The sequence below is a fragment of the Podarcis pityusensis genome (assembly GCF_964106645.2).
Source record: "Podarcis pityusensis genome assembly, chromosome: 10".
NCBI classification, from domain to species: domain Eukaryota; kingdom Metazoa; phylum Chordata; class Lepidosauria; order Squamata; family Lacertidae; genus Podarcis; species Podarcis pityusensis.
Window position 1 is genome coordinate 4,841,360 of NC_138035.1, and position 22,706 is coordinate 4,864,065.

At 43.6% G+C, this 22,706-nt stretch overlaps 1 protein-coding gene across 6 annotated transcripts in view; it reads right to left on the reverse strand.

Annotated features, from left to right (window-relative positions):
* The window catches only part of LOC308486434 (C-type lectin lectoxin-Thr1-like), a 44,124-nt gene extending 22,049 nt beyond the window's left edge, over positions 1 to 22,075 (reverse strand). Inside the window, exons 1-6 of one of the 6 annotated variants that reach the window (XM_081023286.1) lie at positions 20,933 to 22,075; positions 19,677 to 19,803; positions 17,677 to 17,756; positions 15,646 to 15,780; positions 15,226 to 15,337; positions 13,719 to 14,657 (exon numbers count right to left, since the gene is read on the reverse strand). In XM_081023286.1, the coding sequence (XP_080879412.1) occupies positions 14,575 to 14,657; positions 15,226 to 15,337; positions 15,646 to 15,780; positions 17,677 to 17,756; positions 19,677 to 19,797 (531 nt within the window). In that variant the 5' untranslated portion in view covers positions 19,798 to 19,803; positions 20,933 to 22,075 and the 3' untranslated portion in view covers positions 13,719 to 14,574. Of the gene's footprint in view, positions 1 to 13,718; positions 14,658 to 15,225; positions 15,338 to 15,645; positions 15,781 to 17,676; positions 17,757 to 19,676; positions 20,204 to 20,932 lie in introns of those variants that run through there. The other 5 variants (XM_081023281.1, XM_081023283.1, XM_081023282.1 and 2 more) reach the window with 5 other exon arrangements.
* Between the last annotated feature and the right edge of the window lie 631 nt (positions 22,076 to 22,706).

Below are 22,706 nucleotides of genomic sequence, written 5' to 3' on the forward strand. Positions count from 1 at the left end.
GGGGATTGAGCTTTTGGGGAGGATTATTTGGGGGGAATGCCAAAAATCGCCCACCCACCAGAACACAGCACACAACCACTCGTGTTGCTTACAATTGCTGCTTATTATCTTGGGCTCACACTTCGTTCTGACGAGTGAGCAATTTTTGGCATCTTCTCCCCAACAATCAAGTGGCTAATCACCGCTTAAAAACGCTTCGTTCTGGCAGGTGAGCAATTTCCGGCATTGGCCACCTGATTGTTGTGGGCGGGGGGAATACCGAAAATCGCTTGCGCACTGGAACGGAGCACACAACCGCTCACATTGCAGCTGCCTGATCGCCGCCATTAGCTCTCCTGCTTGCCACTGTGGCACCCAGTAGACAGCTGACCTTGTCGCAGGAAGCAGGAGCGTGATTGGTGGCCGCTGGCAGCAATAAGGGAGCTGATAGGTGGTTTCTGCACCGTGGCCAGTGGCCGCCAATCATGCTCCCGCTTGCTGTGACAAGGGCAGCTGTCTATTGGCTGCCACAGCAGCAAGCAGGAGGGCTAATGGTGGCGATCAGGCAGCTAAGATGTGAGTGGTTGTGTGCTGTGTTCCAGCGGGTGAGCGATTTTCAGGATTTCCCCCTCACCACTACCCGTGTATAAGACGAGCCTAAATTTTGAACCTCATTTTTGGGTCAATAAAGGTAAAGGTAAAAGGACCCCTGACCATTAGGTCTAGTCGTGACCTACTCTGGGGTTGCGGTGCTCATCTCACTTTATTGGCAGAGGGAGCCACGTACGGTTTCCGGGTCATGTGACCAGCATGACTAAGCCGCTTCTGGCGAACCAGAGCAGCGCATGGAAATGCTGTTTACCTTCCTGCCGGAGCGGTACCTATTTATCTACTTGCACTTTGACGTGCTTGCGAACTGCTAGGTGGGCAGGAGCAGGGACCGAGCAATGGGAGCTCACCCCGTCGCAGGGATTCGAACCTCCAACCTTCTGATCGGCAAGTCCTAGGCTCTGTGGTTTAACCGACAGCACCACCAGCTCATCTTATTCACCTAAAAATACGGTATCTTTGGGGTGCCATAAAAGTCAAAGGGAAACTGAACAGCCTCAAAGACGTCCCAGATCACGGGGTTCACCACTTTCTTGGTGTCCAATAGGACATATAATATTTTCATTGTATTGTATTGAATTATTTACCTGCCAAGTTTCCAGCCAAGGGAAGCTAAGGAGACTAACAGCAATAGATAATCTTATTTCAACCAATAATAAAAACCACTAGGAAATAAATACTACCAAACCAAGAATGATTCACAGCAAAAAAAAAGTTGAAATTCTAATAGTAAAAGGCTGTTCCAAAAAAAAAAAGGGGGAAATAATGATTCACGGGAAGTTTTACAGATCTAAGCATCTATTTGAACTTGCATCTTAAAGTAAAGACTTTAAGCTAAAGATTTGGGATTTCTATTTGCACTTGACTTTCCTCCTCTTATTGGATTACAAACTAGAAGGTGAAACCCAGAATCAGGAGCTGCCTGAGCACTAAGGGAGCTGTCAGTACTGCAGATTTGGATACTGTATATTGGAACTTGAAACAATCTGAGGGTATTGAGACCTTTTAAATTTGAAACATTCTTTTTGGAGATAAATAAGCACTGTCTGCAACAAAGTGACCATTTATAAACTCTGCTAAACATTTGTATTTGAAGGTTCTTGGACATTAAATTAGACTCTGAAAGACAGATTAAGCTCCCTCTAGAGGATTGGATTATAACAGTGATTTTACACACACTTTTTACTTTCGATTCCCTTGCTGTTTGCTTGCTCTGGACCTTTCCATTCCCATGGGAACAACTCAGTGTGACCTTGACTGACAGATAACGTTGGAATGAGTGGCACAAGAAAAAGAGGGAGAGCTAAACAAACAACTCTAACAACTCTAACCTCAGCCTCACAGACACGCAGATCATCTGTGCCTACTTTGCCCTCAGAAGTGGAGGGAGAGGGCGAAGCAGAGCAGTTACAACTGGAAGATATGGCCTCAGGAGCATCTGTTTCTGTACTAGACAAAATTTTTGAAAAATTGGAAGCTTTGGACAAGAAAGCAGATGCGCAATCAGCAAAGATTGACAAAAACACAGAATGTCTAAATAAATTAACCACACAAGTGGTACAGAATGCACAAGCAATTGGACAGTTAACGGAGGCCTCAGCAGAAAATCGGAAATTGACTGAGGACACCAGACAAAGATTTGAAAATTTAGAGCAAGAGGTAAGACCACTCACTAAACAAGTCGGGGAACACCAGATTTATCTCTCGATGATAGAACTGCGAAACCGTGAGAACAACTTAAGGATTAGATCACTACAAGAGGCAGAAGAAGGACATCTAACTGAGTTTTTGACCAAAGAATTCTCCAAGTTCTGGAACTTGGAAGAAAAGGATTTTAAAATTGTGTCAGCTTTCAGACTTGGAAGATTTATAAAGAAGGAGAGGCCCAGAGACTGTTTGATAACATTGAGATCAAAGGAGGAAAGGGATAAGATTTTGGGACTACACTTTGTAAAATCACTGGAGGTGTTGGATAGAAGAATTGAAATTTATAAAGATATCCCAAGACTACTGCTTGATCTTAGAGCCGCCTATTCTGAACTTGTTAAACTACTAAGGAGCAACGCAATTCCATTCAGGTGGGAATTTCCCCAAGGATTATCTTTTACCTTTAGAGGGAGAAAGGTCAAAGTGAGAACACTTGAAGAGAGAGACAAATTCCTGTCTACATACGGAGAGGACCTTCAAAAAAGAATTGAACTACCTTCTGGGCCTGAGGCAACGCCAGTACCAACATCAGCATCTGTGGAACCTGAAGACCCTGAGAAGATACCACCCCTTGAAAAATAACCAGATAGTTCAGGATGTCTCTGCAACTGTTGAGCTGGAATATTAATGGTTGTAACATTCCGGAAAAAAGGAAGAAAATATTTCATATATTAAAAAAAGAACAATTGGACATTATTTGTTTACAAGAAACACATGTGACGAGGCTCCACAGAAAAGTGTTAATAAATAAAAGATTGGGCCAGGAATTTGTATCTTCGGACAAAGTTAAGAAGAGAGGCGTGGTGATATATGCAAAAGAGAGCCTGTCACCTAAATTCCTGTTTAAAGATGAACATGGAAGAATTTTGGCTATTGAGATACAATATCAAGGAGAGAAACTTCTGATATTAGGAATTTATGCACCTAATGAAGGGAAATCGGAATTTTACAAGAAGCTGCAGGAGACAATGCTGGACTATCTAGACTACAACAACATCATAATGATGGGAGATATGAATGGGGTCGTATCAACTAACATGGACAAGTCACAAAGTCAAAATGTTACAAAAGACGGCAGACTACCTAAAACCTTCTTTGAAATGATTGACAATATGGATTTGATTGACATTTGGAGGACAAAGAACCCACTAGGAAGAGAGGGAACATTCTTTTCTGAAGCCCAACTGACCTGGACAAGAATCGACCAAATATGGATTTCTAGAGGCCTGGCACCTAAGGTCAGAAAAGTGGAAATCTGCCCAAAGACCTGCTCCGACCATAATGCAGTAAAGATGGATATGACACTATTACCAACTGGATCCTTTAGATGGAAGATGAATGACAATTTGTTTAGAGATCAGGAAATTACCAAGAAGGCCCAAAAAGTTTTGAAGGACTATTTTGAGATAAACATGAATAATATGGTGGAAAAAAGAATAATCTGGGACGCAAGCAAAGCTGTAATGAGGGGATTCTTGATACAACAGAATGCAGTGAAGAAAAGAACACAAAATGAGAAAAAAGATAAGATCTTGGATAAAATAAAAGAATTAGAGAAGAAATTAAGAGTGAATCCGAAGTCACAGCCAACTCTGAGAGAAATTAAACTTTATCAAACACAATATTCTAAATTGATAAATCAGGAAATTGAATGGAAGGTTAAATTAATGAAACAAAAAACGTTTGAGTCGGCGAATAAATGTGGAAAACTGCTAGCTTGGCAGTTGAAGAGAAGACAAAGATTAAATACTGTTACAAACTTAGAGGTTGATGGAAAAAACATCCAGAATCCAGTGGACATTAGAAAGTGTTTCCAGAGATACTTCAAAAAACTATACACCCAAGGGCCGCAAGATGAGGTTGAGATTAAACAATTTTTGGCAAAAAACGGACTATCTAAATTGTCACAAGAAAATAGGACAACCCTGAATTCTAAAATAACACGACAGGAGATCGAACAAGCTATCCAGAACATGCAACTTGGCAAATCTCCAGGACCAGATGGGCTGACCTCCAAGTACTATAAGACATTGAAAGACTATTTGATACAACCTTTGATGGAGGTCAGCAATGAAATTATGGAGGGGAGGAGGGCACCGGAGTCGTGGAAGGAAGCGTTTATCACATTAATACCAAAGTCGGAAGCTGAAAAGACACAACTTAAGAACTACCGTCCCATCTCTCTTTTAAATGTGGATTACAAAATATTTGCAGACATTTTGGCAAATAGATTTAAAAAAGTTTTAAATGAAGTAATTCATAAGGACCAGGCTGGCTTTCTCCCAGGAAGACATCTGTTTGCTAATACAAGGAATATTATTGACATTTTGGAACTTTTGCAAACAGACATAAATACAAAAGCAGTTTTAATTTTTATAGATGCGGAGAAGGCCTTTGACAATATCTCCTGGAAATTTATGATGGGAAATTTGAAAGAGATGGGAGTGGGACGGGGTTTTGAGAATGGGATTGAGGCGATATATTCAGAACAGAAAGCTAAACTGATAGTTAATAATGTGGTTACAGAAGAGTTTAAAATTGAAAAAGGGACACGACAAGGTTGCCCTATCTCCCCTTTGTTATTTATTTCGGTTCTGGAAGTGCTATTGAACATGATTAGAAGGGATCGGTTGGTGGAAGGAATTCAGGTCGGTCAGAAACAATATAAATTAAAAGCTTTCGCAGATGACCTGGTTTTGACCTTGCAGAAGCCAGAGCCCAGTACGAAAAGAGTATTACAATTGATTAATGACTTTGGTCGGGTGGCTGGATTTAAATTAAATAAACAGAAAACTAAGGTTTTGGGGAAAAACTTGACTAATACAGAGTCAGAACGGTTTCAGAATGAGACGGAACTTAATGTGGTTAAAAAAGTAAAATACCTAGGGGTAAACATAACAGCAAAAAATCTAAGTCTATTTAAGGACAATTATGAAAAATGTTGGACAGAAATTAAGAGAGACTTAGATAGCTGGTCAAAATTGAAACTTTCTTTGTTAGGCCGAATTGCTGCTATCAAGATGAATGTATTGCCAAGGATGTTGTTCTTATTTCAAACACTTCAGGTTTTGGACAAAACGGAGTGCTTTCAGAAGTGGCAGAGAGACATTTCTAAGTTTGTCTGGCAGGGCAAAAAGCCCAGAATTAAGTTTAAGATATTAACCGATGCAAAACAAAGAGGGGGCTTTGCCCTGCCAGACTTAAAGTTGTATTATGAAGCCGCAGCGTTCTGCTGGCTAAAAGACTGGCTACTTCTTGAAGACACTGATGTGTTAGATTTGGAAGGGTTCAACAATACCTTTGGATGGCATGCATATTTATGGTATGACAAGGTTAAAGCAAATAAGGCCTTTAAGAACCATATTGTCAGAAAATCATTGTTTAATGTCTGGACAAAATATAAAGACTTGCTGGAAAATAAAACACCAAGGTGGCTTTCACCTTTGGAAGCCAAGGCCCGAAAAAGACCCAATATGGAGGCTAAATGGCCAAAATATTGGGAAATACTAGAAAAGGATGGAGACAATTGGAAATTGCAGAGTCTGGAGAAAATGAAAGACAAAGTGCGAGATTGGTTACATTACGCTCAGATTAAAGAAGTTTATAAAAATGATAAGAAACTAGGGTTCCAGGTGGAGAAATCGAAATTAGAAACAGAATTGTTAGAACCAAAGATTAAGGTACTTTCAAGGATGTATAACTTGCTGTTGAAATGGAATACACAAGACGAAACGGTTAAATCGGCTATGATAAGGTGGGCACAGGACATTGGGCATAATATCATGTTTGAGGACTGGGAGAGGTTGTGGAGTAATGGATTGAAATTTACTGCATGTAACGCCCTGAAAGAAAATGTAATGAAAATGATTTATAGATGGTATATGACCCCAGTCAAACTTGCTAAAATTTACCACCTGTCTGATAATAAGTGTTGGAAATGCAAAGAGTGTGAGGGAACGTTCTTCCACCTCTGGTGGACTTGCCCTAAAGTGAAGGCGTTCTGGGAAATGATTTATAATGAACTGAAAAAGGTATTTAAATATACCTTCACTAAGAAACCAGAGGCTTTCCTTTTGGGTATTGTCGGCCAAGGGGTGGCAAAGAAGGACCAGACATTTTTTATGTATGCAACAACAGCAGCAAGGATACTTCTCGCAAAACATTGGAAAACTCAAGATCTACCCACACTGGAAGAATGGCAGATACAACTGATAGACTACATGGAACTGGCTGAAATGACCGGCAGAATCCGTGACCTGGGAGAAGAGAGGATTGAGGAGGACTGGAAGAAATTTAAGAACTATTTACAAAAGTATTGCAATTTGAGTGAATGTTAAATAAGATGCTAGATCAAAATAACTGAGCACCACTAAATTTAGAAGTTTTTAAGAAAATAAGTAAGACTGTGAAATTTAGCTTCTTTTGAGAATTATAAGATTAGGAAATATAGAAGGGATATAAGAATTTAAATAAGATGATAAATTGCTGACAAAATGTTTTAACGATGAAAATGGGAGCGGGAGATGTGAGGAAGTCCAAAGAAAATGTGAAAATATGTTAAGATCAATGTTACATTGTTTATCATGTTTATTTTTATTGTAAAATTTAATAAATTGCTTTAAAAAAAAATAATAATAATGATTCACGGGAAGGCTCTTTGGCACTTTAAGGCCTTCTGAAAAGTGTAGCTGTTCACTGCAACTATAATGGGGGTGGGGCCACAACAGAAAAGACCCCCTCTATTGGTGATAGCTCAACTGACAGATGAAGATGGTGGAAAGATCAGTATCCAACTGGAACATCTGTGTGCAGGGAAGAGGATACAGGCACAAACAGTTTAACAGATTTCATAGGTCCATCCCATTTAGGGGCCTGAAGGTTAAAGTCAGGGGGCCTGAAATTGAAGTGCCCTGGGAGACATTAAAACTGGTACAATCTAAGTGCTATTGAAGCTGCGTGCTGTATACAGAACAGGATTCTGTCATTTTGAACCAAACAGCCAATGGATCTACACTTGGCTTTCTAATGCTGCCAGAAGCTGCTCTTTCCCTAAGGAGACATCAACCACCTTCAAGATGAAATGATACCTTACCAGTGGGACCATAGTAGTTTTTTTCTGCTTCTTTTGTTTTCATTGCGAAGCCAAAGGAGAGCTGCCATATCAGAACAAGGCAGGTGCAAAGGAGGCTTAGCCTGGGGTCTGAGGAAGGCTGCATCTGCTTCTGGAGACAGAAAACACAAAACACACAATTGCTAGGCTGAGTTTCCTCTATCCATCGGTCAGGAGGCGAGGCATTCGCTTTCTAACAGAAAAAACACTCATTATCTCACCCAGATAGAATAAAGTAAAGGTGAAGGTAAAGGGACCCCTGACTGTTAGGTCCAGTCCTGGCTGACTCTGGGGTTGCGGCGCTCATCTCGCTTTACTGGCTGAGGGAGCCGGCGTACAGCTTCCGGGTCATGAGGCCAGCATGACAAAGCCACTTCTGGTGAACCAGAGCAGCGCAAGGAAATGCCGTTTACCTTCCCGCCGGAGTGGTACCTATTTATCTACTTGCACTTTCATGTGCTTTCGAACTGCTAGGTTGGCGGCCTCATTTTTAATAGTAGCCCATAAATCAAAACCATAAGGGGAGGGAAACATAAGGGTCAGACCGAGCCCAAACCAAGGCCAGGCGGAACAGCTCTGTCTTGCAGGGTCTTGCAGGCCCTGTGGAAAGATGTCAAGTCCCGCAGGGCCCTAGTCTCTTGTGACAGAGCGTTCCACCAAGTTGGGGCCAGTACTGAAAAGGCCCTGGCCCCAGTTGAGACCAATCTAACCACCTTGCGACTTGGGACTTCCAAACTGTTGTTATTTGTGGACTTTAAGGTCCTCTGTGGGGCATACCAGGAGAGGCGGTCCCATAGGTACAAGGGTCCTAGGCCGCATAGGACTTTGGAGATATAGCTGCCATTTAAAGGCCAGCATGGAGAGTCAAAGAGATCAGAAAGGGGGAGATAACTCACCTGGTTTTTCAGCTTCTCTCTCTCTCTCTGAGCTGCTGATTCTTTCTTATTCAAGTGTTCCAGTTGAGCTATGCCTGGGTGGGAAGCTGGTCTTTATGTGTCATTTATAGTCTGATAGGTAGGCAATGGCATGTGGTGAGAGACACTTGGCAGCACAAGGGAAGCCTAATGGTTCAACGCAAACATACACTGAGATCTTTTGCATCAGAACACAGAAGTACAGAAAGATCTCTTTCACCTGAAAGCCACTGTGGATTGAAATATATCCAGCTGCTATGAAGTGGAAATTAGCAAGGAGGAGGAGAGTCATGCTAGGCAAGGAGGAAGTAAGAAGGTAGGAAGAGTGCTCCTGGTTCTGCCCACCCGTTTTACAAAATGTGGCCATTGCTTCTTCTCTCCACAGCGCCTCTTACTTTGAGTGTATTGTGTTAGCTAATGAAGCCCCACCTCTTTCCCTCACTTTAAGGAAGAAAAAGGGGGTCCTTCTTCAGATCTGGTTGAGATGGACAAGGAGAGTGTCTGTTCTACCACAAATACATCTTCAGAGTGATCATGAATGGCTGGGTGAGATTTTTGTCCACTCAGTTTCCTGATCTGGAATTGGGGGGGGGGGGATATCACCTTCTGCGCAGGGTGCAACTGAAGTGGAATGGCAGGGCTGTGTGGTCCCCTGATCCACTGTGTCCTTCCTTCCTTCCTTCCTTCCTTCCTTCCTTCCTTCCTTCCTTCCTTCCTTCCTTCCTTGCTGTCCTCTTCTGATCCAAATGCACAAGTGCATAAGACTGGTGTATACTTTCCCAATGTCGTCAACATCAGCAAATGTTCTTGCAACTCGGCATCATCAAGAGGAATCCATTCTCCATCAGCAGATAAGACAAAGCATGAAACATCACATTCCTTTGCCTAATCAGAATATAGATTGAAATCCTGCCCACCAGCTGATGCATTTTGTGGGCTGTTATGAGCACATCCTGATATACTTGGGGGAAGGGGGTGTTAGTTTCAGAAGAACTGCCCCTGGTCTTCTGCAGTAAAGGTACAGAGTGTTCACACCACCAACAGTGCACTTCAAAGGCCACATCTTGTTTTTCAAGGTTGTTGTTGTTTATTCGTTTAGTCGTGTCCGACTCTTTGTGACCCCCTGGGCCAGAGCACACCAGGCCCTACTATCTTCCACTGCCTCCCACAGTTTGATCAAACTCATGTTGGCACCTTCGAGAACACTGTCCAACCATCTCGTCCTCTGTCGTCCCCTTCTCCTTGTGCCCTCCATCTTTCCCAACATCAGGGTGAACCTCAATATATCCCTTTGCCACTCCTTGAAGCATCCTCCCTCCCCCCCCCGAATCGACTGAAACAAAAAAAGCGTCTTCATTAGCACATTCATTTTGATTGCAGATATCCTTCCCCAAAATGTGAGATTCAGTCTACCCCAAATCTCTAGGTCTTTTTAAATCTCTTTTCACGACCTTACATAATTATCCTTTAATAAATTAATGTTTTTTGTTGTAAGCCAAATTCCCAGATATTTAACTTTTTTACTGATTGTAATACCAGTAATTGTTTGCAGATCATCTCTATCTTGTTCTGAAATCCTTTTCACCAACAATTTATTTTTATTTTTATTAAGTTTGAATCCTGCCACCCGACCAAACTCATTAATTCTTTCCAAAACTTTGGGCAGACTTTCTAATGGATTATCTGTTGTTCTTATAAGATCACCTGCGAAAGCTTTTAGCTTAAATGATTTCCCGATCACCACTATCCCCTTTATGCCTTCATCTGCTCTTATCCTCCTTGTCAACGTTTCTAGGATCAAAATAAACAGTAATGGGGACAGTGGACAGTCCTGTCTTGTTCCCTTAGTTATTTTAAAGCTTTCTGTTATTCCATTGTTGAAAATCAGTTTGGCTTTTTGATTCCTGTAAATGGCTTCTGTGCCCCTATTAAAAGACTCCCCCAGGCCCATTGATTTTATCATTTTTTCATAAAATTCCATGACACATTGTCAAATGCCTTTTCCGTGTTGACAAACATTAATACCGGCTTCAGGTGGTAGCCTGGTTTGTCTGACGCAGTCAAAATAAACAAAAAATTGTCCAGTAGCACCTTAGAGACCAACTAAGTTTGTTCTGGGTATAAGTTTTTGTGTGCATGCACACAGGTATCTGAAGAAGTGTGCATGCACACAGAAGCTTATACCTAGAACAAACGTAGTTGGTCTCTAAGGTGCCACTGGACAAGTAATACCGGCAGTTTGTCACTTCTTGCCTCCAAGTACTCCAATATGTCAATTACAGTTCTTATGTTATCTTTCATTCTTTGAAGTCTCTCAGCCCCACTCACCTCACAGAATGTTTGTTGTGGGGGAGGAAGGGAAAGGAGAATGTTAGCTGCTTTGAGACTCCTTAAAGGGAGTGAAAGGCGGGATATCAAATCCAAACTCCTCTTCTTCTTCTTCATTTGGAATCCCGGTTGGAAACCTGCTTTATCTTCATTTACAGTGGTACTTTGGGTTAAGTACTTAATTCGTTCTGGAGGTCTGTTCTTAACCTGAAACTGTTTTTAACCTGAAGCACCACTTTAGCTAATGGTGCCTCCTGCTGCTGCTGCGCCGCTGGAACACGATTTCTGTTCTCATCCTGAAGCAAAGTTCTTAACCCGAGGTACTATTTCTGGGTTAGCAGAGTCTGTAACCTGAAGCATATGTAACCCGAGGTACCACTGTATTGTGTCTTTTAGTATACTTTTTAATCTATTTGTCAGAATATCTGCAAAGAGTTTATAATCATTATTTAAGAGGGATAACGATCTATAATTTTGAACTGTTGTTGAATCTGTACCTTGCTTCGGGATTAGTGTTATGAATGCATCTTGCCACAATTCTGGCAATTTCCCTTTACATAATATCTCATTCATAACCTCCTGAAGCGGTTGTGCTAGGGATTCTTCCAATTTCTTATAAAAAGAAGCTGGTAAACCATCTGGGCCTGGTATTTTCCATTGGAAGTTTTGCATTGGAAATTGTCTGCTGAATTTCCATCATAGTAACTGGAGAATTTAACCATTTAATTTTCTCATCCGGTATCTTCGGGAAATTATTTTGACATAAATACAGTGGTACCTCGGGTTAAGTACTTAATTCGTTCCAGAGGTCCGTACTTAACCTGAAACTGTTCTTAACCTGAAGCACCACTTTAGATAATGGGGCCTCCTGCTGCCGCTGCGCCACCGGAGCACAATTTCTGTTCTCATCCTGAAGCAAAGTTCTTAAACTGAAGCACTATTTCTGGATAAAAAAATTCCTTCCAGTATCACCTTAAAGACCAACTAAGTTACTTCTTGGTATGAGCTTTCGTGTGCATGCACACTTCTTCAGATACACTATTTCTGGGTTAGCGGAGTGTGTAACCTGAAGCGTATGTGACCTGAAGCGTATGTAACCCGCGGTACCACTGTATTTTTCTGTTTTCTCTTGGTTTTCTTTCCCGTCTTGATATAATTCCCTAAAGTAGTTTTCAATTTTTTTAGTTATCTCCTTTGGATCATCAATAATTTCCCCCTATCTTCGAATTTGTTTATCACCTTTTCTTTTTGTTTTTTCCTTAATTGCCAAGCTAACATTCTTCCCAGTTTATTAGAGAATTCAAAGTTTCTTTGTTTTGACATTTTTTATTTTCCATTCAATTTCCTGGTTCAAGAGTATTGAAATCTGAGTTTGTAACGTTTTAATGTTTTGTTTCGCTTTCACATTTCCTGGAGTTTGGCATAAATCTTTTTCCTTTTCCTTTATCTCTTCCAAAATTTCCAATCTTTTCTTTGTCCTGAGCTATCTTAGCCAAACCCTTTTTATGCAACCATAAAGGGGTCCAATAAACACTAAATATTATTTTCTGTTGTATTAGTCCTAATTTAAAATCTAATAACACCTTAGGTATTGGAGCTAGTACATTTCCCCAATGTCTGGGTAATAATGAAAGTTCCAGTTCCTTATTCCAGTCATCTCTTACAGTCTGCATATTGAACTTGTGTGTTGTTATGAAAAATAAAAATCTTCTTGTGCTCAATTGCTAGCCCCACCTGGAGACTATTTCCCATTAATGCTTGGATATAGGCCTCTGCTTTCTTTGGTACTGTAAATTTGTGTGTTTCCTCACCACTTCTGACACAGAAAATAGCTGGGAATCTGACGCAGAACTCCAGATTAGCCACTCTTTGCCATGCGTCTTGTTTGGAGGGTTTTGGGGATAACTGAAGGGGAGACTCCCTGGGATGCCTCCATCTCAATATCAAAGCTTATAGAGGAGTTGATTGCCCTCAAGGCACCATATTGCCAACGTGTCAAAGGTCTTAGCCAGCACTTTGAAGTGGATGCACAAATGACAGAGAAGCTGTTGGGTGTAGTGAAGGGTTAACCTTCTATGCCTCGAGCCTGAAGGGACGGGCTTACAAGGGAAGTAAGCCAGGACTTGAGGAAAGCAGCTTGGAATGCTGTGAGCTGAGTGGGAATCGAAAGCATTCAGTTCAGCCGCTGCAAAGAGAGAGAGAGGAGGCAGAGACGATGCAGCTGAATACGGATGGCTGATTGTGGATTGGAAATACGCTATTTGTTTCCAATAAAGAGATATTAGGACAGAAGAACCGTCTGGACTGATTTACTGCCCTTTCGACACACAGGCGCTGTGTAATTCTGCTAATTGCTTTACGACCGCTCTAAAGCCACACTGCGTAAACAGAAGCTGCAGAGGCTCGAAGGGGAAGCGTGGCTGGGCGCCAAACAATAAAGCAATAAAACTATACAAGAGAAGCCACTGAGGCTGATGCAATATATGAGTATTTACTTCTGCAACATATGTGTAGAGGCATGTACATATTTTAAAAAGTATGCTTCCCCATCAGAATGATGAAAAGGTCGGGGATCTGCAGTGAAGGAGGTTCCTTCTTCTGCTCATTGTCCAGTAGAATTCTTGGCATCTCAAAATCTGTTGCCATCAGTCCCCATCATCTTATATATATTATACGAGGGGTGGGGCACCTGCAAGGCTGTTCCCCTCCCAACTATATCCTCAATTGATTCAGGTTAAAAGAAAGGAGATTCCAGATAAACACAAGGATGAACATTCTGAGTGTAAGAGCTATTTGACAGTGGAATGGACCCCCTCAGAAGGTGGTGAATTCTCCTTCCTTGCAGGTTTGAAAGCAGAGGTGGGATGACAGCCTGCCAGGGATGTTTTCATAGTGATTCCGGCATTCCAGGGGGATTGGCCTAGATGACCCTCAGCTCCCAGTTGTCCCTTTGTCCCCACCTAATGTTACACAGAAACATAAAATTGTGGAATTTTATGTTTCTGTGTAACATTAGGTGGGGACAAAGGGACAACTGGGAGCTGAATGAGCTCCTAATGAATCCTTTGCAAGCAGGAGTGGGGACAGCAAGCGCTCCTTGAATTGGTTGCATTACAGATCCCCCCCCCATAGATTTCTCTTACAGATTGGAAAGTGCATCACAGAGGCCCTCCTCTTCACCACTGATCGGTGCTAAGAGCAAACCCCATTGGGAACGTCCTACTGCTGCCGGGGGGGGGGGGGGTCTTTCTCTCATCTAATTAGTGCTGGACTGAAGCCCCTTTGGAGACACCCTTTCCGCGACAAGCAGCTGGTTTGCGCTGAGAGCACAGCTGCAAGGGGGCTGGTTGCAAGTCCCACTTTGTCGTTTTGCAGGTGTGGTTTGGAATCAAGCCGCACCTGCAAACAGTCATTTTTTCTCTGCAGAGGGATTGCTTTCATTAAGGCTCCACCCTTCCCAGGGCTCTAGAAGACACTGCCATAAAAGTGCATTGGTTCTTTGCACAGTAAAAGAGACCAGTTGAATGTCCTAAATGCAATCTGAATCAGGATATTGGAGACCAGTCAGCTGGGAGGGGCAGGAAGTAATAAAGGAAAGGAATTGGTTCTTGTTTCAGGGGCATGTGTTTAAATTCACAACGGGCTGAGGCATCTATTAGGGAAGGGGAGGCTGTTGTCCTCCTGACATTGGTGAACCCCAGGTTTCTTCATCCTGGGCTCCCAGAGAAGGGGGCTCTGCTATGTGCAGGACTCAATTAGATCTATTGCAGGCTACTGTGAGAGCAGGACGCTGAAATAGATGGGCCACTGGAATGGGGCAGCAGGGGACCTCTGACGTTTTCATATTCTGAAAAAGGCGCAGGTAGAAAGACAGCGTTGGATGGAAGCTTCTCAGATTTGATGGGGTCAGCCAGGGAAGCGAATAGGTCAGGAGGATGCAGATGCTGGCTTATGTTCACAAATAAAGGGTTCTTCATATTCGCAATCCTCAGCTCTAAATCTCAAGAAAACTGGAAAGAAAAAGAGAAATGAGCTTAGGCAGAGTGACATCAGGGGCTCCTTGGCATGCTGCTGCTGTTGGGACCCCAACACCCTCAAAACACATGTACCCCACAGGGAATGTCCTTTCTTCTTCTCCCATTCAGAAGAAACCCAGCCACCTATCCAATACTAAATTGGCCAAGGTGGGTGGTGGCATCTATGGGGAGGACCTTGAGTGGAAAGCAAAAGTGGATTAGGATGGTGTTTCCTGTCAGTCTGAGCCACCTTGGGAACACAGCTGTCAACGTTTCCCTTTTTTAGGGGAAATTCCCTTTTTCCGAATAGGATTCCTCCCAAGAAAAGGGAAAAGTTGACAGCTATGCTTGGGAAGGCTAGATTCTTGTAAGGCAACTTGGAAATATCTCTACCAAACAGATGAAAGGGCTCTAAAGGAAGTCCTTCACTCACAACTTCTTGGCCAAAGAGCAGGCAAGGAGCACATCTCATACCCGCAGTAGAAATCAAGAAAATATTGCAACCCGCATTGCATTGAGCATGGCAGCTCCAAAGTACCAGCCCTGAGAGCGGACTTCTTACCATCTGCACGAAACAAATAGGCACATGAGTTGATGCCACTACTCATAGGTTCTCCCCTAGTCCACGGTAGGAACTCGGGAACAGAGCCATCTGTCCACTCCCAATTTCCATCCTGTAGGGACAAGAGAGGTGGGATGCTCTTTGGAAAGAACAGATCACAAGGAGACACTTCCAAGACACAGCACACACCTTGATGATTCCACCCAAAAGAACCACAGATAACATTATTTGAGTTGCAGGACATCAGCCAGGAGCCCACCATGACTGTATTGGCCTCCAGTATGTTGAGTCCAGAAAACCTTCTCGTAGCATTTCATCAGCTGGGGAAGCCCCATAGAAGAATCTTCCCACTGAATTCATTTACTATCAGCTCCAACAGTGCTGACAGAGGAGGAGGAGGAGAAGGCCTTGGAGACTCACCTTATCATTGACTGACAATCCAATCCAGACACGTAGTACCTTTGGAATTAGAAGCATGTCAGACACTGAACGCAGTTCTTTCATATCATGGATAGAGGCAAGCTCAGAAGTCAGGTCAAATATACGGCAGATTTTCTGAGAGGTGGAAAAAAGAATGAGTTTTATGCAACTACACTTAACTTTGAATTCTCCTCAAAGTCAGGCTCAAGGTTGAATAGTGCAGTCGCAATACGTGGAAATCCAGCTCCGGACATGTGACTGCTTGAAATGCAAGCTTTGTTGGGCCAACTGAGATCCAGCATGATGCAATATCCCCATTTGTGTCTCGCTCAGTTTCTTCATTGTCTGATTTTTAATTAGATTCTCCACTTTCAGTTTGTGATTTTGTTTATAAAAGAAAAGTTCTCAGGAGAACTGAGCAGCATTTGAGTGGACATTGCCCCAGTATATAAACATTTGTTTGCAATTTCACCTCATATACTGCAGCTTTGGGTGTTATTTTCAAGAATACACTTTACCCACAATTTCCTCTAATACAGTGGGGCCAACTGCTGGGCAGGGGGCCAAGAGCCCCACAAATCTTCAAGGATGTGCCCGGGGCCCCTCAAAATTCTGTGGTGTCTGTGCGTGCATGCCTCCTAACGTGCTTATCTTACTCACGTACACTCCATGTTGTGTGAAGTGTATGTATGTTTGTTCAAAATATTTTGGGGGAGAACCAAATTTCAAATGATACCTCTGTTTCGATGTGTGTTATTTCAGGACATGCCAAATCGAGTTGCTCTCATTAAGATGTGCTTCAAAGCCAAATTTTCCCCCATCACACCCATCTAATGAATTGCATGTGCACTTTTAAGGCTGCCAGATCCATCATGCAGCATGCTTGGGCAATGTCCGGTGGCGTAGTGGTCATTTTATGTTTGTGCAGAAGCTGGACACAACAGTCAACCTGTCCCCAAGGAGAACTGAAAGCCTTGCCTTGAAAGAATGAAAAAGTGCAGGTAGCTGTGTTGATCTGTTAATATATTCCTTCCCGGAAGGAGGAACAGTACCTGGCAAAATACCCATTCTATTCGGATGAGCTTGGCTAATCAGGACATGGTAGGAGAATGCCAGGGACGTGCCCTACCATAGCAGGAACATCATTGCTATTTATTTAGACAGGGCAGCCTTGAGGTCAGAGCTGAGCAAGCCAACTAGCTGGTGCATCAGATGGTGTCCCTCAGGGTGCTCACACGGCTGTTATTTTCCTGGTGGGCTTCAATGACTCCCACACCAAACATTTCAAGCACCTTTAATAAACATGTAGCTTATACCCAAAGACCATGGGAACTGTAGCCCTGTGGACAGCAACTACAGCTCCCTGGACTCTTAGGGGAATGCCATGTTCTTTAAAAGTGTGTTTAGTGGCTGTTGTGGATCTTGCATAAGCTGTTCTGACTCTCTCTAACGTACTTTGGGTTCTCCATGCTATTCCCAACAAATGGGCATCATTTATGAACCTACCTGTCCCTGGGGGCTCACTTGAAAGCAGAACATGTTGGAGCCTTCATCAAACCTGAGTAAGTACTCCAATCTTTGGGGTCAATGGGTCTTTTCTGGGATGATGAGCCCACCATCTCAAGGCATCTTAAAGAAGGCCTGCCTACTTCCAGCCTATGAAGAGCGTATCTATCCAATCACTATCCCACAGAACCTTTCCAGGATTGAGTTTCAGTGGCCTTCATCCAGCCCCCTAGTGGTTCCAGGCAATGGTCCTGAGCTTCCTCAGCCTCATCTGAATCTGAGAAGAAAGATAAACTGATAAACTGAGCTGGTTGCCCAAGGCCTAGTGAAGGAAAACCTCACTTCATATCCATAAATGACATCTCATCAGCTCTTGAGATGCAAAAGATGGCCTCCTGGGATAAAAAACATGGCCATGGGATTGAGATTCATAACATGTCTTCTGCAGAGACTCTCAAGCATATCTTGTGTTTTGTGCCCTTGCTCTTTCTGGACCCACTCAAAGCCCCTAGAGGCCCCTCTTACCATTGCGTCAAGCCATCTCAAAGAGTCGGAAAAGATTCGATAGCAGCTTCCCTTTATTCTGGTCCAGCCCCGGAGGCAGCCTTGAGGTAACAGAGAGGGAGAACATTAGCATTCAACATGGTCATGTCAGCACAGGAAACAGTGGACATAAAATTCCTGTATTTTTCCATCTATAAGACCCCCCATCTTTTGGGGGCCTGAAAATTGAGAAAAAAGGGGGGATTGGGCTTTTGGGGAGGATTATTTGGGGGGAATGCCGAAAATCGCCCACCCACCAGAACACAGCACACAACCACTCGTGTTGCTTACAATTGCTGCTTACAATCTTGGGCTCACACTTCGTTCCGACGAGTGAGCGATTTTTGGCATCTTCTCCCCAACAATCAAGTGGCTAATCGCCACTTAAAAACGCTTCGTTCTGGCAGGTGAGCAATTTCCGGCATTGTCCACCTGATTGTTGTGGGCGGGGGGAATACCGAAAATCGCTTGCGCACTGGAACGGAGCACACAACCGCTCACATTGCAGCTGGCTGATCGCCGCCATTAGCTCTGGCACCCAGTAGACAGCTGACCTTGTCGCAGGAAGCAGGAGCGTGATTGGTGGCCGCTGGCAGCAATAAGGGAGCTGATAGGTGGTTTCTGCACCGTGGCCAGTGGCCGCCAATCATGCTCCCGCTTGCTGTGACAAGGGCAGCTGTCTATTGGCTGCCACAGCAGCAAGCAGGAGGGCTAATGGTGGCGATCAGGCAGCTAAGATGTGAGTGGTTGTGTGCTGTGTTCCAGCGGGTGAGCGATTTTCAGGATTTCCCCCTCAGCACTACCCGTGTATAAGACGAGCCTAAATTTTGAACCTCATTTTTGGGTCAATAAAGGTAAAGGTAAAAGGACCCCTGACCATTAGGTCTAGTCGTGACCTACTCTGGGGTTGCGGTGCTCATCTCACTTTATTGGCAGAGGGAGCCACGTACGGTTTCCGGGTCATGTGACCAGCATGACTAAGCCGCTTCTGGCGAACCAGAGCAGCGCATGGAAATGCTGTTTACCTTCCCGCCGGAGCGGTACCTATTTATCTACTTGCACTTTGACGTGCTTGCGAACTGCTAGGTGGGCAGGAGCAGGGACCGAGCAACGGGAGCTCACCGCGTCGCAGGGATTCGAACCTCCAACCTTCTGATCGGCAAGTCCTAGGCTCTGTGGTTTAACCCACAGCACCACCAGCTCATCTTATACACCTAAAAATACGGTATCTTTGGGGTGCCATAAAAGTCAAAGGGAAATTGAACAGCCTCAAAGACGTCCTAGGTCATGGGGTTCACCACTTTCTTGGTGTCCAATATCACATACAATATTTTCATTGTATTGTATTAAATTGTTTACCTGCCTAGTTTCCAGCCAATGGAAGCTAAGGAGACTAACAGCAATAGATAATCTTATTTCAACCAATAATAAAAACCACTAGGAAATAAATACTACCAAACCAAGAATGATTCACAGCAAAAAAAAGTTGAAATTCTAATAGCAAAAGGCTGTTCCAAAAAAAAGGGGGGAAATAATGATTCATGGGAAGGCTCTTTGGCTCTTTAAGGCCTTCTGAAAAGTGTAGCTGTTCACTGCAACTATACTTGGGGTGGGGTCACCACAGAAAAGACCCCCTCTATTGGTGATAGCTCAACTGACAGATGAAGATGGTGGAAAGATCAATATCCAACTGGAACATCTGTGTGCAGGGAAGAGGATACAGGCACAAACAGTTTAACAGATTTCATAGGTCCATCCGATTCAGGGGCCTGAAGGTTAGAGTCAGCACGTTGAAGTGCACTGGGAGACATTAAAACTGGTACAATCTAAGTGCTATTGAAGCTGCGTGCTGTAAACAGAACAGGATCCTGTCATTTTGAACCAAACAGCCAATGGATCTACACTTGGCTTTCTAATGCTGCCAGAAGCTGCTCTTTCCCTAAGGAGACATCAACCACCTCTGAGATGAAATGATACCTTACCAGTGGGACCGTAGGTGTTTTCTGCTTCTTTTATTTTCATTGCGAAGCCAAAGGAGAGCTGCCATATCAGAACAAGGCAGGTGCAAAGGAGGCTGAGCCTGGGGTCAGAGGAAGGCTGCATCTGCTTCTGGAGACAGAAAACACAAAACACACAATTGCTAGGCTGAGTTTCCTGCATCCATCGCTCAGAAGGCGAGGCTTTGTCTTTCTTTCTAACAGAAAAAAAACACACATTATCTCATCCACACAGAACAAAGTAAAGGTAAAGGTAAAGGTAAAGGGACCCCTGACCGTTAGGTCCAGTCGTGACTGACTCTGGGGTTGCAGCGCTCATCTTGCTTTACTGGCCGAGGGAGCCGGCGTACAGCTTCCGGGTCATGTGGACAGCATGACTAAGCCACTTCTGGCAAACCAGAGCAGCGCATGGAAACGCCGTTTACCTTCCCGCCGGAGCGGTACCTATTTATCTACTTGCACTTTGACGTGCTTTCGAACTGCTAGGTTGGCAGGAGCAGGGACCGAGCAACGGGAGCTCACTCCTTCGCGGTGATAGAACAAAGTAAGGAGTTACAAATCCTCAAGATCAAAGCATTTCACTTTATAGATTTATCAACTCTTTGATTTGTTGGGGAGCTGGTCCATGAGATGCAAAGGTACCCCATTGTTAGTGTGCTGCTCACTTTAATAAATAATAATAAATAATAATAATTTTTTATTTATACCCCGCTCTCGCCTGCCAGAGCTGGGCTCAGGGCGGCTAACACCAATAAAATTACAATAAAACATAATAGGGGAAAACAAACAAAGAAACAAACAAAAACCAGTTTATTAAAATATGGGTTAAAATGCAATTTAAAATGCAGCCTCGTTTTAAAAGTAGCCCATAAATCAAAACCATAAGGGGAGGGAAACATAAGGGTCAAACCGAGTCCAAGCCAAAGGCCAGGCGGAACAGCTCTGTCTTGCAGGCCCTGCGGAAAGATGTCAAGTCCCGCAGGGCCCTAGTCTCTTGGGACAGAGCGTTCCACCAAGTCGGGGCCAGTACTGAAAAGGCCCTGGCCCTAGTTGAGACCAATCTAACCACCTTGCGACTTGGGACTTCCAAAGTGTTGTCATTTGTGGACCTTAAGGTCCTCCACAGGGCATGCCAGGAGAGGCGGTCCTGTAGGTACAAGGGTCCTAGGCCGCATAGGACTTTGGAGATATAGCTGCCATTCAAAGGCCAGCATGGAGAGTCAAAGGGGGAGATAACTCACCTGGTTTTTCAGCTTCTCTCTCTCTCTCTGAGCTGCTGATCCTTCCTTATTCAAGTGTTCCAGTTGAGCTACGCCTGGGTGGGAAGCTCGTGTTTATGCGTCATTTATAATCTGATAGGTAGGCAATGGCATGTGGTGAGAGACACTTGGCAGCACAAGGGAAGCCTAATGGTTCAACGCAATCATACACTGAGATCTTTTGCATCAGAACACAGAAGTCCAGAAAGATCTCTTTCACATGAAAGCCACTGTGGATTGAAAAATATCCAGCTGCTATGAAGTGGAAATTAGCAAGGAGGAGGAGAGTCATGCTAGGCAAGGAGAAAGTAAGAAGGTAGGAAGAGTGCTGCTGGTTCTGCCCATCCGTTTTACAAAATGTGGCCATTGCTTCTTCTCTCCACAGCGCCTCTTACTTTGAGTGTATTGTGTTAGCTAATGAAGCCCCACCTCTTTCCCTTACTTTAAGGAAGAAAAAGGGGGTCCTTCTTCAGATCTGATTGAGATGGACAAGGAGAGTGTCTGTTCTACCACAAACACATCTCCAGAGTGATCATGAATGGCTGGGTGAGATTTTTGTCCACTCAGTTTCCTGATCTGGAATTGGGGGAAATATCACCTTCTGCGCAGGGTGCAACTGAAGTGGAATGGCAGGGCTGTGTGGTCCCCTGATCCACTGGGTCCTTCCTTCCTTCCTTCCTTCCTTCCTTCCTTCCTTCCTTCCTTCCTTCCTTCCTTCCTTCCTTCCTTCCCTCCTTGCTGTCCTCTTCTGATCCAAATGCACAAGTGCATAAGACTGGTGTATACTTTCCCAATGTTGTCAACATCAGCAAATGTTCTTGCAACTCAGTTGGCATCATCAAGAGGAATCCATTCTCCATCAGCAGATAAGACAAAGCATGAAACATCACATTCCTTTGCCTAATCAGAATATAGATTGAAATCCTGCCCACCAGCTGATGCATTTTGTGGGCTGTTATGAGCACATCCTGATATACTTGGGGGAAGCGGGTGTTAGTTTCAGAAGAACTGCCCCTGGTCTTCTGCAGTAAAGGTACAGAGTGTTCACACCACCAACAGTGCACTTCAAAGGCCACATCTTGTTTTTCAAGGTTGTTGTTGTTTATTCGTTTAGTCATGTCCGACTCTTTGTGACCCCCTGGGCCAGAGCACGCCAGGCCCTACTATCTTCCACTGCCTCCTGCAGTTTGATCAAACTCATGTTGGCACCTTCGAGAACACTGTTCAACCATCTCGTCCTCTGTCGTCCCCTTCTCCTTGTGCCCTCCATCTTTCCCAACATCAGGGTGAACCTCAATATATCCCTTTGCCACTCCTTGAAGCATCCTCCCCCCCCCGAATCGTCTTCATTGGCACATTCATTTTGATTGCAGATATCCTTCTCCAAAATGTGAGATTCACCAACAATTTATTTTTATTTTTATTAAGTTTGAATCCTGCCACCTGACCAAACTCATTAATTCTTTCCAAAACATTTGGCAGACTTTCTAATGGATTATCTGTTGTTCTTATAAGATCACCTGCGAAAGCTTTTAGCTTAAATGATTTCCCCATCACCACTATCCCCTTTATGCCTTCATCTGCTCTTATCCTCCTTGTCAACGTTTCTAGGATCAAAATAAACAGTAATGGGGACATGGACAGTCCTGTCTTGTTCCCTTAGTTATTTTAAAGCTTTCTGTTATTCCATTGTTGATAATCAGTTTGGCTTTTTGATTACTGTAAATGGCTTCTGTGCCCCTATTAAAAGACTCCC